Source organism: Pararge aegeria, chromosome 12 (assembly GCF_905163445.1).
Source record: "Pararge aegeria chromosome 12, ilParAegt1.1, whole genome shotgun sequence".
NCBI lineage: Eukaryota > Metazoa > Arthropoda > Insecta > Lepidoptera > Nymphalidae > Pararge > Pararge aegeria.
The window spans coordinates 6,935,893-6,955,585 of NC_053191.1; the positions used below are offsets into that span (position 1 = coordinate 6,935,893).

The window sequence follows — 19,693 nt, forward strand, 5'->3', positions numbered from 1 at the left end:
AATACATAATCATATCAATCAAGTACTGATATAAAATTGAATTGATTTATCGTGAGTATCGAGTACCGAGTCTTATGGTTCCATAACTAGTTACGATGCGATGACAAATGTCAAAACGGGCCTATTACTTTTTTAAGACTATAGTACCTCTTTTTTTTACATGACTTCGATGTCAGGGAAAATAATAAAAAAAGGAATATGTATTTTAACAAATTAAATAAAATGTATGTTATTAGCGCATTTGTAAAAAATCCTGATCAATAAAGTAATACCTTAGTGTCATTCTTTGGCGAGCGTCACAATGATGGTAGGTAGTTACTATGGAGGGTAGAGGTAAGGAGAGTCATCTGTGTATATGAAAAAGTGTCGTCAAAATGTATTAAATTAGGATGGCGCCACATTTGCATCAGGGTAACTCTTAAAAGAAGCGCCAAATATAAATATTGTTAGAGTAGGCTTGAAAAATAAACAAGGAAGTATGGAGATACAAGGAAGTAAGGTTATATTTACCACAATATTTAGTACAACGTAAGTTGTTGAAATTCTCAATAATTAACTACTTTAGTCGATAATGACATTAAATTTTTTAACTCGGCATACTTCAATTCATCTACGATTGCTACATTCATACCATACCGTGTGCATCCACCAGCGCCATTGTGGAGGATTTTTGAACTGTTATTTAGTGCATACACTGGACACTTTTTCAACTTTTCTCCCATATAAGATGACTCTCCTTACCTCTACCCTCCATAGTAGTTACGTAACAACAACCAAACCACGTTGAACCAAATTTGTGGGACAGCAAATCAATGAATTGCATCACTGAATGTTTCAGTTCCACCAATAATTTCACGCGTCAAATTAAGCTAAACGGATTATATATCCGTTTAGCGTAATTATTGTAATTTGATGATTGATTAAAAGTATTCTTCTTTCCTCTTACTGCGTAACAATGCAAATATAATTTTTCGGACCGCAATTATTCATATTGAAACATGCAACACTGGTTGCCCCACGTCTTTAATGTCCATGGTCGGTACCTTTTACAAAAACTTTGATAGTTGAAACTTGTAACTTATCAAAAAGGGTAGGTACGTGGCTACCGTAAAACATTCTTGATCAGTTGTTTAACGATTAAGATTATTGTTTATTGAATAAACAATGGTCAATGTATATAGAATGTTGAGCTTGTTTGTGTTAATTGAGGTTGTAGAGGTTGTTGACTGAGGTGTGTTCCTTAATTAAATTCTATACTTCAGTTTGGGTTTCAGTAAGTAGGATAATAATCAGCGGTTGCTATGAACTAGTCATTGTAATTTGTTTTCTTTGTCCATTTTTATTGATTGTTTAGTAATCAGGATGTAATTTTGTGATCATTATAGACAGCATGCATATTATCATCTATGAGTTGCACTGACGTAATAATGAGTTGTGTTTAACTTTTTCAGTTGGGGATGCGACCTGCACCACTGGATTGTTGTTGATAATTAGGTGTCAAAGCACGTACTTTACGTAGGTGTCATGAAATAGGAGATCTTAAACGGGTGTGAGTGAATCAACTGCGAGAATAAAGGTGTTAAATTACAATGGGTGCTGATAACTCTAAATCCGATTCTCAAAAAGCAAGGTAAGCAAGTTATTTAATTGATTTTTCATCAAACTGTACAAAACGGTTCTATACAGTTTCAAACAATACGACTTGTTACTGCCATGCCCACATCTTTAACTTGCATTTGGTGTGCATTGCTGTTAAAAAAATTATTTTCTTTGGCCTTTTTAATATTCAAAGGATCCTGTATGCAGAAATATGTACACAATTTATTATTTTTTCCCATATTAGAGAGGACTACACTGAGAAGGTACTGAAGCAGACCTTAGCAACTCAAAGGCAAATGTATGAACAAAAATGTGAGGAACTAAAGAAAGCCCAAAGGCTAGCAGTGCGATCATTACAACTGGCTCAAAATAAGTATGTACTTCTAAAGCATATCCAGTTTTAGCATTGTAGCATGGTGCAGGGATCTATGTACACCACCTTTCATTCTCTCACAAGCAAAGCAGCTAACTACTTTGCTTCCGTTGTGTTAGAGAATGAGAGAATTAATTAAGAGCACTAAAAACAAACATATGATCATGTTTTTAAATTTAGCACACACAATAACATGTACCAAAATGCATGTGAATTACAAGTGCACATAGCAGTTACAAAGTATTATGTAAAGTTATAGTAATATTACTACTACATATACACATGTATGTGCACATACATACGTCATCTACAAAAATAATTAAAAAGTGATCAAGTGTGAGTAGACTTTCTATTATTTCCATACCAAGTTACAATGTGGAACATTACATAGTATTAAAATATTAAGTCTTCAAAATCATGTTTCTTGTATGGGAATGTGTATTTCTTTTATTTTGAACTCCTTTTTATTTTTGTTATTCACAATACATGTGTGAAAATTTTGATCCTACTTTTTCTGTTTCATTAAACACAGCTCAGCAGTCTTACTAAAGAAAAGGACTGATAGTGAAGGCATGGTAATAGTCCCGTTAGCAGGTTATAGTTACTTGAAAACTTTCATGTTCTACCAACTAACAATTGTTATTATTTTTTTGTTCTAGCATTAATGGAAACCAAACTCCCAACAATAATGCTAACCAACAAACCAGTATCCCTGCAAGCACTCAGTTGTACCCAAATCTATACAACATAGCTAATAATAATGCCCAGATGACAACTGCTTATACAAACCCCAGTACTTCATGCTTCCAGAATCCATCAAATACTCAGTAAGTTTTCAGTTATTGCAAACTAGTAAAAGTTACAGTTTGAGAAAAGAAAATGTTACATTATCTTATGAATTGGCAAGTGTACGGACAAGGTACATTATCTTTTATAAATAGAATTACATGTCTGAAGTATAAAAGAAAAACTAACTGGCGAAGCTAGCTTACCACTTAAATATTATTTTAGTAATCATAAGTAATCCCCATACAATATTTTAAATTGCGATGTTTTTGATTATTAAGGATTGGCCTTTGGGATGCTTCTTATTTAATTTTTTTTTATAAAAGAAAGCTTTAACTTCATTAACTTGCATGTTAAAGAAGTTAAAGTGGTGATAGTAGTTAGTAGAACTTCCATCTCATTTATGTGAGGACCTCGTTGAGTTCTGGTATATAAATAATAAATATACTACGACAATACACACACCGCCATCTAGTCCCAAAGTAAGTGTAGCTTGTGTTATGGGTACTAAGATAACTGGTGAATATTTTTATGAATAATATACTTAAATACTTATAATATACATATAAACAGTATACTAGTATCTGGGACACTAAAAAACATTCATGTTCTTCACACAAACATTTTCCAGTTGTGGGAATCGAACCCACGGCCTTGGACTCAGAAAGCAGGGTCGCTGCCAGCTGCGCCAGTCGGCCGTCAATACCTGTGAGGCATGCAGTATACACACCAATATTATTGGCAATAATTATTTTAATCCATACTTCCATCGGAGTGGAAGCTCTTACTGCTTGGCTATCAACGCTTATAATGATACTATTTACTGCAATACATTTTACCTACTGCTTGCTTTCAAGCCTGCTATAAAAAAACTTCTGTTTTTTATTTTAAGATTTTCTCCAGTACTACCATCAGCTCCTTCAGCTCCCACCGCTCCAGCATCTACGGAAGGTCTGAAAACCACTGCTCATTCTGTGAGAAATTCTCTACCTTCACAAACACAGCCCAGGTAAATAACCAACATATTCACATTTTCTATTGGAATCAATCAATACAAACAAAAGAAATGTGTGTGAATTTTTCTTTGAGACTCAAAAGTATAATGATCAGTGCACATTTAGTGTTTCCATATGATGCTTTTCAATTAAAAAAACAAACTTAATATTTTGTATACCTAGGAAATTGGGCAAGTAGGCATTTTTGGTGTTTTTCAACTGTATAAAACTTATTTATTGGTTAAATAAATACCGAGCTGTATTTTCGCTTTATTTTTGGGCAACTCGGTTTTCGTGCCTCGATTTTTATTTCCGGCGCAGTTTTATATCCAGCGTAATCGTCTGGTGAGATTTAAGAAAGTTTTAGTGAACGATACCTGCACTACTCCACTGAGCGCTTACAAGTAATTTTTTTTTTGACGGCCAATTGACGCTGTTTGCAGCAATCCTGCTTTCTGAGTCCCAGACCGTGGGTTCTATTCCCACTACTAGAAAAGGTTTGTGTGATGAGCATGAATGTTTTTCAGTGTCTGGGTGTTTATATGTATATTCTTAGTATTTATGTATATTATTTATAAACATATTAACCATGACACAAGCTACGCTTACTTTGGGGCTAGACGGCGATGTGTGTATTTTCATAGTACATTTATTTATTATTATTGTTTATTTTTGAGTCAACTTTCGCTTAGAGAAGGATTCAGCGGGTTCGCCATGTATCAGTGCGATCAGCGTTTTCTATTATCGTAGGGTTTTCATCACAGATGTCTATTTTCATTTTAGTGACATTTTATAATTTTTTTGTTCTTTATTGCTATGGGTGATGCCTTAAATAAATTAATTTAAATTTTTATTTAATAACTACAATTGAAATTGTCTTCATATCAACCCGTGGCCTGTAAAGGGCCGGTAGCCCTCTACAGGCCATGGGTCTCCTCCTACAATGAGAAGGGTGTAGGTCGTAGTCCACCATGCTGGCCTAGTGCCGATTGGTTATGATTATATAATGCCGTGTGGTGACGGCAGATCAGAATACAGCTGTACACCACTCCGTCTCTTCCCGCGGGTGTCGTACGAGGCGACTAAGGGAATATAACGGAGAACGAGCAACGTCCTCTGTGCTATTACTAGCATCTATTGCGATCACAAACCCGTCTACCCAGCGTGGTGATTATGGGCAAACCCTCCCGTTGCGAGAGGCTTTTAGTCCAGAAGTGGACTTTTATAGGCTATTAATTATGATGATGCTATAGTGCATGCAATAGTACACGTCTCATGATAACTTTTTTTTTAGATTAAATCAGTCTCAACCAGAACACCCAATAGCTCAGTCGTCCCGAGCTATTCCTTCAACCAGCTCTGCAAAAGTTCTACCGTTTACGTCTAAGCCGCAAAGCAGGTAAAATATAAATGAAAACAAATCCATTTTTCAAAATAAATTAGATTAATAATTGAAATATTATTATATAAAATGTCATAATAAATAAAATAAAAATTATTTCGTTTTAATTTAAATTAATAATAATATAATATCTTTATTTAATTAGAAAAAAAACGGATACATTTATTAGTGTGAAGCCTTGTCTCCTGCTTTAGTTTAAACTGTTACAGGAGGCAGTGTCTTCCCAATATCTAAGGTCTTAATAACAAACGTTTGAAAAATAAACAGGCAAAATTATAGCGTAGGTATATTTGAATGGTTTGTGGGTGTATGTGTGTGAGCGTGTGTTTGTGTGTGTGCGTGTACGGGTGTGTGTGTGTGTAAAATCACATAGCCAAAGCTACATGTCTACCGCAGCAGTGTCGAATATAAACACAATCAAACCTGGTCATAATAACCCTTAGAACAGAATTGGGGCCAGCGGCCTATTACCACGTAGCAAGAGTAGCAATTGCTACGGGCCCAGCATATTTAATACCACTCATCTCTGCCTGGACTGACTGACTGACTAACAGACACGCACACGCACACGCCCACGCACACAGACATCGTCTATAATAATTTACTACACTATTAATTACCCACAACCTTGTAACCTTTAGATAGCAAATACCTACTGTATTTAAGATACGTTTTGAGTATTGAATTATATTTTTACTACTTTATACTTAAGAACCCATATTTTTACTACTTTATACTTTGCTTAGTCAGGCACTGCGCGCATCTCTTTCGCATAGTAGCGTTAATACAGTGTTCGTACACGAACAAGCAGATTCGCGGCAGCCCCAACAACACTTAGAAATTATTATAAAGGACGCGGAGGTGACTGTAGTTCGTAATTCTCTAAAAAAAAAAAAACCCCCCATATGGTGTAATCGTTTTGAAGTCAGGCAAATCACAGATATGATTCAATATAATTTCTAAATTGAAAAGCAACAATTGTCGATGTTTCCAAAATATCCCTTGTTTAAGGATGGACTGCCTAAAAATCAATCAAGCTAAGAAAATCTGCTGGATTAGAATATTAACAAAATGTTGGGACTGTTTTCTAATTTAAATAATATGCATTTAAAATACTACAAATTTGTGAACGAATTATACAAATTACGATATCTTCTGAATTTTCTATAATATTAAATAATAGTTGGTATACCAAAAGTGCACGCCTCATAATCTCATTCATTACAATAAAATTGAGATTATTTATAAATAATAATTAAACTACATCTAATTATACCGTGAAAAGTAATAGGCTTCTATTCCGCAAAATACTGAAGCCTTTAAAAAAACCAACTCGATAAGTGAAGTATTTCGCTCGTTATCGTGACCACAAGATACGGGATCCGCACATACAGACACACGGACGTCCAAGACAGAACTTTAATAAACAATTTTTTTATTAGTTTAAATAATAAAAAGAGATTTAAAAATATTATAAGTGTTAAAAATAGTTTTCCCAACATTTGTCTATTTATATTCACTTATAAAAGCAATAAAAAAAGTGTCTTTTTAATCACTCGGTGTGCGTAAACTGACAGTGATCAGAGCAAAATAAAAAGTTCTTCGATTACTAAAATTATTATTTTGATAAAAAGATTGCGCTTAATATCGTCTAGTCAGGAGAGTACAGGCCTCTTAGGAAGTCCATATTCCGTATTCCCTTTTTATATCCCTAGTATCTTTGAAGCATTGATAGTTTTTTAGACACTTCACACCCACGTAATGTTGCTAGCTCACAAAATTCTCCCATTTACCCCATTTTAAGGTAAACGTTTAAAACAGGGGTAAAATAATTACTGTCAACTGCTAAATGGAGTGAAGTGTGTTCTGCCTGTTCGAGAAACACTACTAAAGTGGAGTCATTTATGATGCTTCAATATTAGCCGTGTACACGGTTTCTGTATGTTCTTAATTCTATGGTTGTTGGAATATTTTGTATCATCAATAGTCTATAACAGTTGACTGCTGGACTAAAGACCTCTTCCAACAGGATGATTAGCACGCTGGGCAACTACCCTGCTTTCTGAGTCCATGGACGTGGGTTCGATTCCCACAATTGGACAATATTTGTGTGATGAACATTAATGTTTTTCAGTGTCTGGGTGTTTATCTATATACTATAAGTATTTATGTACATTATTCATAAAAAAATATCCATCATTTATCTTAGTACCCCTAACACAAGCTATGCTTACTTTGGGACTAGATGGCGATGTGTGTATTGTCGTAGTATATTTATTTATTATTATTATTCATTTATTAAACATTTGCCTATTTATTAAGTTTTTGATAATTTTAATTATATTTATTTATTTTATCTTTTGTAGGAATGCCCCTCGTTATGAAGCATCTCAGAGCATAGTGAAATGTGTGACCTGTAACGACGAACTGGGACTGTACATTTATCAATGCAAGAACGGACATAGCTCATGTAAGGAGTGCAGATTAAAGAACGCTCGATGTGGTATATGCCCCGAGTTTATCTCAGACATGAGGAATATTACGCTTGAAGCGCATATTGCAGAATTGAAACGACATGAATTTAACGATGGGGTAAGTAAGCAATTTCGAAGGAAAGCATCAGTGATATCGTTCTACAACGTGTAAATGTAATCCCAAATAATACTTCACGGGCTTTAGAGGTACATTATGTCCTGTCTCTGAGACTCATCTGTTAAACCGAAACGCCAATAGTATCTGAGTAAACCACTGCCATAGTTTTACTAGTTTTACTGAAAGAAATCAGATACAGCACTAACATCACATGCGAAATTAAAATCAAGTGACTACTGTCACTTTATTGGGTACGCGTCGCGTAGCGTAGGTACTATGCGCGTGTCGGTCTTTTATCTTCAAAAGGTTTGTCATAAGTAAACAATTAGATGTTTCGAAATCGTTTGTATGCAAAAATAAATATGATTTAATATTTTTATTTATTTATTTATTATTTATGTACCATAAGTTGTGATTGTGAACATAAGATACATGAAGTGTACAAAGGCAAGCTTATCTCTATAAGAGATCTCTTCCAGCTACCCCAGGATCTGAGTAAGATGATTTAATTGTGGTATAGGTCAAATAAAGGTACAATATACTTCATAATAACTACTAAGTATATTTAATATATCTAAATAATAACAAAATTCTACATACTAATACAATAACATTTGAATATAATATGTATACAAAATACATAAAAATAATATAATAAATATTTATATAATATAAATATATATATCTATAATAAGTAAACAGTGATAAATATACTATGACAACGATAGATAATGCTCCTTTACATTGTGTTTAAAAGAGTGCACCGATCGGCAGTGTCTAATATGTTCTGGTAGTAAGTTCCAAAGGTGTTACAAAAGTTTTACAGGGTGATAAAAGGATTCTTATACTTTACTTACCGATACTTTGCACCCTTTAACAGTATATCGTAATTCGGTTACAAGTTGTATAGTCTGGACACCTTAATGTCAGCATTGAGCTATCCTTGCTCGTTTTCATTTTTTCTCGCCATGTGATTACAAAGTGTTTTTTATGCGAGTTCTGTACGTCTCGCCAGTTGATTTCCAAGTGTCTTGATATGAGAGTTCTGTACCTCCCGCCATGTCATTTAAGTGTCTTATATGCGAGTTCAGTATGTCTCGCCATGTGATATCAAAGTGTTTTTTATGCGAGTTCTGTACGTCTCCCCATGTGATTTCAAAGTGTTTTTTATGCGAGTTCTGTACGTCTCGCCATGTGATCTCAAAGTGTCTCTTATGCGAGTTCTGTACGTCTCGCCATGTTATTTCAAAGCGTCTTTTATGCGTGTTCTGTACCTCTGTGATTTCAAAGCGTCTTTTATGCTAGTTCCGTACGTCCAGCAAGAAAGATGCAGGTGTATTTTTATGTTAGTTTTATAGGTTTGGCATGAGAGTAGAAATACGAGTCCTTTATGAGAGCTTTGTATATTTTGCATGTGAGTTGCAAGTGTCTTTGCAAGTTATGATGCCTTGCTGTCGAGTTGAGAGTCTTTTATGCCATGTGATTTTAAAGTGTCTTACATGCGAGTTCTGTAGGTCTCGTCATGTGATTTCAAAGTGTTTTTTATGCGAATTCTGTACGTCTCGCCATGTGATTTCAAAGTGTCTTTTATGCGAGTTCTCTACGTCTCGCCATGTGATTTCAAAGTATCTTTTATACGAGTTCTGTACGTCTCGCCGTGTGATTTCAAAGTGTCTTTTATGCGAGTTATGTACGTCTCGCCATGTGATTTCAAAGTACCTTTTATACGAGTTCTGTACGTCTCGCCGTGTGATTTCAAAGTGTCATTTATGCGAGTTATGTACGTCTCGCCGTGTGATTTCAAAGTGTCTTTTATGCGAGTTATGTACGTCTTGCCATGTGATTTTAAAAGTGTCTTAGGCTACTTTCGTATGACCAGCATGTAAGATGCGGGTGTCTTTTATGTAAATTCTGTATGTCTGGCATGTGGATAAAAAGTGTCCACATTGTAAGTTTTGTAGTCTCACTTGTGAGTTACCAGTGTTCTTTATGTGAGGCATAAAAGTCTATCATGCGTGTTTTGTGTCTCACTTTTAATTTGAAAATTAGGTTGAGTTCTGTGTGTCTCTGTGTGCTTTGAAAGCGTATTTTATGCGAGTTTCGTATGACCAGCATATTGAATGTAGGTGTCTCTGGTATGATAAAAGGTTTTTACTGTCCCTAGTAAATATTAGTCGTACTAATATTGTATTTACAGAGTCTGTTTCATTATGTTACCTTTGTTCGACTCAACTACTGCACCGATTTTAATAAAATGTGGCACATTATAAAGCTTAAAAAATTTAAAAAAAAGAGAATATTTCTACATAGAGAAATATTCTCTTTTTTTCAATTTTTTTTCAACTAGACCAATTCTGGTAAAATTTTCCTGCAGTCAGAATTTTTTTTTGTTCCGGGAAATAAACCGATACAAACGAGGATGAATTCGCGTGCAAAAAAGCTAGTATTTTATAAAATAATAATAACTATTTAGTTAACTTTAATGCACTAAAATATTAAAATTGTTTGGAAATTTTTAGAAACTAAGTTTTTGCCCCCATGCCGGAGATGGATGTCGCCTGTCTTTTAAGAGAAATGAAATTGATGAGCATATCAAAGAATGCCCTTACCGAGAAATGGCATGTCCCCTGGCGGAAATTTTTGGAATATGTACATGGACAGGTAAGCTTGAACCATAAGTAAATATATTAGGTATAAAGACATTTATTCTCAAAAGAAACAGTTACACTTAATGAGAAATTAAAAAAAACAAAGAAGTGGTAATGTATTATCTAGTTAGTGTGATACAAAACAAAATAAACGCCAAAAATCCAAAAGGTGAGGGTTTATAAATAATTTAAACAATTAGCTTTTTTAGCTTATTTTTAAATGATTTAACAGATTTCTCGCAAAAATTCTGTTTGGGTAGACTATTGTATACTCAACCTGCATTTTTTTACTGCCATTCTTAGTTCTAGTCTGTAGTAATCTTAATTTATGCCTATTTCGTATATTTAGATGTGATTTAGTTTTAAAAGTAATTTGTGTATGTATGACTTTGGTAAGTATTTTTCTAACTAGTAGCATATTTTATATTTATACATCTGGCTAAGGGAAAGTATGTTAGATTTTTTATAAAGTTCTTTAGTTGGATAGCGATAATCTAGTTGGAACAAGGTTTTCAAGAGTTTGTTTTGAGAAATTTTGATATTTGTATTATATTGGAAACTATATAACACGAGAGACGTCATTATGCCTCTTTTATAGAAATTTACATATCTTGTTATCCTGCATGGCTAGCATGGGTTGGAGACAATTATATCCCCGATGAAGGGATAAAAAATTATCTCCTCCCACAGCTTTATCAACTCTCAGAGCACTGGAGCACAAGTGGAAGTAATATCCAAATAATATATGTGTAATAAGAAACGGGGGAAAACTATTCCACGATCCCATCCTTTAGCGGGTGGACACTTTAATTATATCCCTAGTCAGGGGGTATTATTTTTGTCTCCTGCCCGTGCTAGCCCTGCCTATGAGTCTTAAGTGCAAAAAAATTCGTGCCAGACATTACACCTGGTGACAAAAGAAAGGGCTGGCGCATTTTTTGAAAGCCTCGACTTTAAGCCCTTGACGCGTGAATGACCTTTAAAGTATTTTACTTGTCTCGTAAATAAAATAATTCAGTAGGTAACTAATGTATTTTGTATCTTTGTAGGTAAAATAAATCAACTTGTAATGCATTTTAAAGAGGAGCATCGTGAACATTTCGAGGCTGACGTAAATAAGGAAATGTATCTGGTTAACATTGATGTAAACCATAGAGTTGTACATTTGGTTAACCTTGGCCCTTTCCACTTTCTAGTACACTTAGAAGTCAATCAGGAGCAAAAAATAATTTGCATGACCGTTCAGACGATGAGTACAAAATTCAGCGCTTCAAAATGGTCATACGAACTGCACGTTTATAATAAAAGGCAGCCGCGGAGAAAATATAAATACATTGACACTTGTATCTCTAATAGCGAGACAGTTAAGGAGGTTTTCTCTCAAAAGAAGTGCGCCGTCCTTAGTGCGGATTATGCACGTACGTTCCTCGAGAATAAGAAGCTGACGTACAGATTCTATATAAAAAATAACTTCGACCCTCGAAGGAACGTGGAATGAATTATAAGAACGTGTACAGTTATCACAATCTTACTTGGCCGGGCTGAAGTTAGCTCACCTCCTTAACAACTTTAAACTATTGAATTTCAAAATATTTCACCTAGGCAGTCGATGGAGACCCCAGTCCGTCAAAATTAGATTTTGCGTACTGTTCCAGATCAGGTACAAATTAGACCAAAGTGAAGTATATTAAAATGTCGACAAAGCATCTGCCTACCCGTCACACATTTAAAATCTATTTTTTCTTCCTTGTCTTAATGTAAACTATTTTTGATGTGAAACTATATCATCGCTATATCATGGAATATAGTACTATTAAATGGTCGAAGTTTCAAATAAATTTTGAAGTTTTAATTTATTTTTATTTCTTTTTTGTTCGTAATAAAAATGTAATAAACAGTCATTATTTTATGGAACAATTCACACATTTCGTTAGCTCAAAGTTTGTTTAAAATTGTTAACAAAATAATAAAACACACTTACCATTTAAAGCAAATCTCTTTTTATTTTGTTTGTTTATATTTATTTTAAAAGTTTATAAAGAATGTTTACTTTATAAGACAAGTTAGTAAAAATAGAGTATATGTATGCCTTAATAGTGTGGCCCGATTGATATTTTATTTACGGTGGTTAAGCACATCCAGCATGAGTTTTGCACCCTTGTAGTCGTTTTCTTGTACCGAAACCGTTAAGTCGGAAATATAGACCTAATTATGTTTTGAAGCTTAAGTTTTTCTTGAATTCTACAGTAAGTAATATTTTTTTATTTCATTTGGCAAAACAGTAGTCTAAGGTCCGAATGTTCCTATTTTAAAAGTCATTCTTCAATCAGTCTTATAAGCATACTGATGCCTGACTACTTTTAAAATAGGAACATTCGGTACTCAGGCTACTGTTTTAGCAAATGAAAGGAAACAATAAAATTTACTCTTAATAATTAATATGATCATATATAGGATAGACCTCTATCCTGTCTATGATCGTATTAACTAGATCTCTATTTCAAGCTCAAGTAAATCATTATAAATATTTTTTACAATGTGTGGTGGAAGTAATCTTAACGTGCCTTGATTTCCACAAGAAACTAAGCTGAGTATTTTTTTCTTAAATCATCTCGCTCAATACAAATTGTGTTACCATCGCGTCGTCTCGCTCAAAATAAATAGTATTTCGTCTATTGATATGTGAAAAACTAAATATTATTAGAAATGTTTATAATGATAATGGTTGTTTACAACAAGACAGGTAAGAAAGTTCAGAGTTTAAATACAAACATTATAGGTATAGAAAACTATAGTAACATAATAATGTATAGGGCATATGGATTATATAGCGATATAGCAGCTCGCGTGGAAACACTATACTTAATCTTGCTCGGACAGTAGGTGTTGCCAGAAATACTAATTCCCTTATTTTAGGGTAAAATAAATTTTTCTTTTTCGCCGAATGTTTGGTAAAGTTATGTATATCTATAGGTTCTAAATCTGACTTAGTGGCATATATAACACAGTTTTTATATTATCTGTGGTGGCTTGCAAAACTCTTGGAACTAGAGATAAATATAAGTTAAGGTCTATCTATATGTTCTTTATCTAACTCAGTGGCATGTATAACATAGTTTTTATATTATATTTGGTGGCGTGCAAAGCTCGTGTTACTAGCGATAAATATTACTTATAAGCATTAAAACATAGAAAATTGCAATTGTCATGCAAATTAAGGTGTAGCAAACTTTGTATAGTTATTAAGGCTCAGATATTCGAGGCATTTTAGTTCTAACATTGTATTTCGTTTTCAATCGAATTAATAATCGAGGTTATAAAAGACCTAGGTACCTTTTTGTATAACTTTTCTGGCATTTCCTTTGCCTCTTCCATTCAATTTGTGACGAGTGTACAACCGTCGCTGTCAAATCAAGTAGTTTAAATAAGGAAAATGAGTTGGTAACCTAATAGAAGAATTACGCGATATTCTATAATTATTGGAACAAACTATTAACTCTGATTCTCTGGTCAAACTAACTTCTATTATTTGTTTTCCGGCGTAGTGGGTCCATGTACTTACACAAAATGGATTTTGTTTACAGGGTAACTCTGGAAGGCCTTATATAAGCCTACCAGAATAGTTCTTATTTCTTTGTTCCTTTAATTTAAGACCAAATGTAACGTATGCTGCACCACCCCTGATTCTCAATGACATTGCAATTGTAACTCATTTATTTTTTGCGGAAATGTCTCCTAAGCTAAATTTGACAATAACCGCCGCAAATTTCGTACGAAGATAACGGATGACTACCAATTTAAGATTTTAAGTATAGTTAATAATTTGGAGACTGTTTCTTCATGGAGAAATTTTGCTCCATGTAGCTGCTACTTTAAGTGATCACGTATTATTATCCTAAAATAATCTGTTTTGTTGTGAATAAATAATCCCCTAGTTATAATTGATGTGATTTGTAAAATAAATATTAGTAACTATTTAATGCTCTATTATTTGTTACATTAGTCCTGATTCTGCGGCATTGTAATATTACTTGCGCACAAAATGCATTTCAGAAGGATTTTTGACATCTCTTCAAGTACATTGAGATCTGAACCAGACTTCACGAAATTGGGAACTGAAATAGCTTGTAACCTAGACACTATAAAAGGATAAACAGGGTTTCCTTTTCGTTTAAAGTGAAAGGATGGGACAGGAAGCGGTATATATCTCTTGACAAATAAATCGAGGTCGGTTAAAGGGTTCAGTTAACAATGGTTGTGCAGAAATTTTAACACTGAACATATCTTGAGATTCGTGGGTGAGTACGACCTAAAATAAATTCAATAAAAGAATATTATATTGTATCATACTTTAATTCCAAATACCTGTTACAACTGTGAATACAAGGTTCGTCTAAATCTACAGAGTGATTATCACTACATCTTTTAGGTAAAGTACATTATGCAAAAAAGTTACATTACAATAATACTTGCGTAGATAGGTTATACCTACTATTTTTTCTCTGAGTAGGTACAATGAACGATCTAACCTTGAAAATTTAAGGCACAGTAGAATAATTGAAACTGACGTCGGTGCCGAAGTTATAAAATACTTTATAAAGCATTTTATTAGACAAAAAGCATTCAGGGTGTGGGATATTGCAAAAGCATTGCATAAGGCCTGCATGTATTGAATTTTGATTGTGTAAAGGCTCTAATACATCATTGGAACTTTGGCCGTATATATAAACGTCTAAACTTTAAACAAACAATACGTTTATGTATTCAGGTAGATCTGCTATGCTCTTTTTATTCACAAAAATTCAACGCTTAAACAAATAAGTCTTACGCCCGTCTAACGACGAACAAGGCAATGCCTAAATCTAACGAAACGGCTAATCTAAAGAGATTCCAAGGAATAGGTACATCGACCGTTCACCAACAGTCGTCACCTACAAACTGATGAAACGTTTTTATTTCTATAGAAATAACCTAAATCAGTACGTATTTTATTTAGGATATGCCTAGGTTAAGTGAAAACGGGCATTAGACTTCCCACAAACGTGCTTAGAATCACACTACCGCAGGATCGCAACTCTGGCAGAACAAAAATTTATAACCCGATGATATCCATTGATGATAGATAAAATTTATCTGTCCACCTGCCGGAGCACGACAATAGAGTGGAGAATTTTGCGCCGTTTGAAAATAGACTTGAGGTACGTTGTTTGGATAATATTTCCACCTAAATTTAATTTTTTTAAATAAAATTTCTATATTAATTATATAGATCGCATATATTGACTATTTACGCGAAATAACGTCAGGCTACTTATTGTAATATAACTTTTTATTTTATTTTAGATGCATATCCGGGATTTTAGTTTCAACTTTACCTAGGCCTCTAATAAAACATACGCGTAGTCCTAAATATTTTCTTGAACCTAGCTACTTCTCGATGATCGTGTAAACAAATATTTTTTAAAGAATGATACACCTCGAAAGTGAACACATATTACCTAGGTCGTTTAAATATTTTTACTTAAAATATTAAAGCAAGTACACTTGTAAACAAGTCGATGGACGGCATTCAAATGAGATTTTACAATTTCAGAACAGGGAACTCAATATTTTATCCCACCTTAATTAGATATTACGCCGTCTTTTGTAACTTATAGGTACTTGAACATAGTACAATAAGATACCTTGAGTAAAAAATAAAAAAATTGGTATCGAATAAAGCGTATTTTTTTCTGTAATTCAAGTACCTGCTAAATTGCATTTACAAATAAGTAAGTAAATAAAATATAAGCTTAGGTGAAATATTCCTAACAACCTTATTTCTTTGAATTCTGGCAGTGTTAATAATTTTACATAAATAATAAAATTATAGTTGATGCGATATCCATAAAAAATAACGTGACTTTGAACGTTCCAATCACGGCGTTAACTTTTTAAATAAGGCTTTTGAATAAAAATACATATTTGATGGCTCCCTTTGCCTACAAAAAACCTGGCTAAAGTTTTTGTGGGCTCTTCTTAGACCAGGGCACGTTTGGAACCTTCCTAGCTTTAGTTTTAAGATAACGAATGCATTTATCACCATCACTAACATAAGTGTAACATGTTAAATGTATGAACACTTCATAGGTGCCTGTAATAAGGTCTACATGAATAAAATATTTTTTTATTTTACATCAAGACAAATATTTTTCATTTAATGTTTAATATAGGCAAACGAGACGTGATAAAGAATATAAACAAACTTTAGATGTATTAGAGGTGGGAAAGAACACATTTTTAAACTCACTTTTAATCGAATACGCAATTTACATCTTTGTTGCTATTCAATATCTCGTTGCGCTTGCACTTAAGGTGGTTCCCCATCCAAATCCCCATACAAAAGTTATCGCCAGATTAATTTATCCAGATTGTTAATTGACCTAAATCCTAAACTAAGCTAGAGGTAGCATTATCTGCGCTTAAATGTTTGTTTTGAAATTGAAACATTTCAGTTTTAGGCGAAATTAAGGCAACTACAAAAGTATTTCTTAAATGTATATATATTTGATATTTGGGTGTAGCTAATGCGGAGATAAAGCTATGTGTAATTTAGTTTAGGATTTACTTCGACTTTAGGAAAATTAATCTGCCGATAACTTTTGTATAGAGATGCCGCTGGCAACACCTTCAGTGTTAACTTTCTCATTCAGTGAGATGTCATTACTTATAGAGATATGCTCCTCTTAAGCATTTTAAATCTTATTAATTATTGTCTAGTGCCGTTACTCTTACAGTAATGTCACCCGCATGGTACACAAACTAGAAAGATGAAGTTGACAATAATATTAAACTAAATTTAAAACTCTAGAAATAATGCTAACCTTTTCCACAAATAGCGTAATGAAAGGTATGGCACTATTTTTAGACTTGTCTTTACATTTACGTTATCATTTACTTTAGAGAAGAACAGAACTAGCACCAATTTTTAATTAGACAGCTTACATAAAAAACTAATTATTTATGTTGTCTCTGTACTCATGGGTCTTAATTTTGACGCTTAATTTCATAACTCTAGAGGTAATAAATCTCACTGTTCCGATCGATTATACCAAATAAAATACATACATACATACTTCATACAATAACTGTTATACTTATTATGGTCATCAAAAACGCTTCGTCATAATTATTATGTTATATTGGAACCTTCGTTAAATATAACAGTATAAGCCAGTTTGTTACTTACCTACTATAAATTCTGGAAACAATCTTTAAAAAAAACCGACTTCATTGACTCAAGACTCCAACACTTGAATCACTCTTAGATTTAGTTTCATTTGGGATAATTCAACAAACTTTAAAATTTGAGGATTTCCCAAGATTTTCCCTTTGGATTAGTGATAATAAAAGAAAAAATCAACATCTGACCACAATTAGTCCACAAGAAGTCGGTTAAAAGTTTCAACGACTATAAAATTATTTTGTAGAAAGGTATATCACAAGAAAAATACTTTCCAATACATACGTTATAGGTACAATTTTCTGGCAAGATAACAAAGTTTTGAAAATTCTAAAATCTTATCCAATTCCCATTCCCTGTAGTTAAAATAATTTATTGTATTACCCTCTGATATATTCTTTCGTAAATAGCGACGAACTTACAGTTGACTAGAATTGAGTTTAAAATAGGTATATGCTATATTTCAATTCAATAAATATCATCTGATCTTCATCAACCTCAAATTTTCATATATTTGTATGTAGCTGTATTTTAATGAACTTCACCTAATAGGTACTCGATTATTATTAAAAATTTAATAAAGAAACTGAAGATTTGACTTAACTGTATTGAAATATAGTAACCTCCATTATCCATGACCCAATAGAATTACTTAAAACTACAAACAATGCAAAATAGTGTTACACACCAAAACGTATCTAAAGTGTTTCAAACAGTGCTTTAGAGTGACTATAACAATAATATAACACGCTTCCTAGACGATCAAGTCATGTTTTCAAGAACTTCTGGGCATATCGACCGAGGCGAGTATGGGAATGTAACTGAGAACGGGCAGCAGCATCCTCTGTGCTTACCAGTGGCGTGCACTTCATACATGCATAAAAGCGCAGCCTACCCTAACATTTTCACATAACTGGCAACGGAGCAGGATTTTACAATTTTATGCGATTTTACTTCTTCATGCTTGCCCTGGTCCAAATTCCTGTGCACTCCACTGACTATTACCATATACCACTGGGCTACCCAATCTGGACGCCGTAGAACGAACAGAGGTGCACCATGAATGAGCCAAGAAAAATATTTTTTCTCTTAGTCTTTGGGCAGCGGGTTTGCAGACTTTTAAAAATTGTGTGGAGGTCACAAAGCCCAGCTATCTCATTGTTGGTTGTTGGTTTTATTTTTCTTAAGTCCTTGTTCGAAATTATTTTTTTTTAATTTCAGGACTTTCACAATGTGGATATTTTATTTGTTGCGCCTATCTGCCTAGCTATAATATATAACCTATCTTTTTTAACTAGCTAGGCTTATAGGGCGCGGGCCCAGAGACAAATTTCTTAATTTGCAAGTGCTCTCTTAAAAAGGTTGCGTACCCCTGCCATGTACTGTGATCAACAACCTGTCAGCGCAGCGTGGTAATTATGGGCTAAACGTCGCATAATTACCTTTGACCTTTAATTTAACAGTGAACTGTTTTAGGCTTGTGACGAATGCCTCACTGCATAGAAGTTAACGTCAGACTTTCTACTATTAATTAATGTATAGTTGTATATTGAAAACTAACCTAGATATAGCTTTATCCCAGCAATATCTACACCTAAATATAAAGAAAACTAGCAGTTGCCCGCGACTTCGTCTGCGTTTGATTTTGTGTTTTAATGTGGCATTCAATTTAGTTGTGGTACTAAATAAAATTTAAGTATTCAGTATCGTTAAGCCTTAAATGGCGGGTTTGCTGCTGTCCGCTGAGGAGTTCTGTCCTCTATCTCCAACCACATTCATCAGATCTACACAAAGTTCGGTCAAAATTAAACACATATTATATAGTAATAAAATTATTATTTAAATCGGTTATAATTTGTCGGAGTTATGGTGTTAAATCGTCAAACACTTTCATACCCTCTCCCAAAGGAACCGAGCTTAATGTCGGGATAAAAAGTATCCTCTATTACTTGTAACACTTCCAAGAATATGTGTAAATGTGTATTTTATGTTCATCGGTTAAGTAGTTTTTGCGTGAAAGCGTAACAAACAAACTTACATTGACATTTATAATATTAGGTTTAGGTTTAGGTTATT

At 33.6% G+C, this 19,693-nt stretch overlaps 1 protein-coding gene across 4 annotated transcripts; it reads left to right on the top strand.

Annotated features, from left to right (window-relative positions):
- Nucleotides 1–1,000: 1,000 nt before the first annotated feature.
- LOC120628002 (E3 ubiquitin-protein ligase siah2-like) lies at nucleotides 1,001–14,370 on the top strand. Of its 4 annotated transcripts, none has more exons than XM_039896166.1 (9): nucleotides 1,001–1,094; nucleotides 1,452–1,630; nucleotides 1,844–1,972; nucleotides 2,632–2,799; nucleotides 3,651–3,767; nucleotides 5,048–5,152; nucleotides 7,522–7,747; nucleotides 10,267–10,408; nucleotides 11,445–14,370. In XM_039896166.1, the coding sequence occupies exons 2-9, from the start codon at nucleotides 1,590–1,592 to the stop codon at nucleotides 11,891–11,893; spliced, it is 1,377 nt and encodes a 458-aa protein (XP_039752100.1). In that variant the 5' UTR covers nucleotides 1,001–1,094; nucleotides 1,452–1,589; the 3' UTR covers nucleotides 11,894–14,370. The 4 variants fall into 4 exon arrangements, with proteins under 4 accessions (XP_039752100.1, XP_039752101.1, XP_039752099.1 ...); XM_039896167.1 differs by having other exon boundaries at nucleotides 1,011–1,090; XM_039896165.1 differs by having other exon boundaries at nucleotides 1,061–1,273.
- Nucleotides 14,371–19,693: the final 5,323 nt, after the last annotated feature.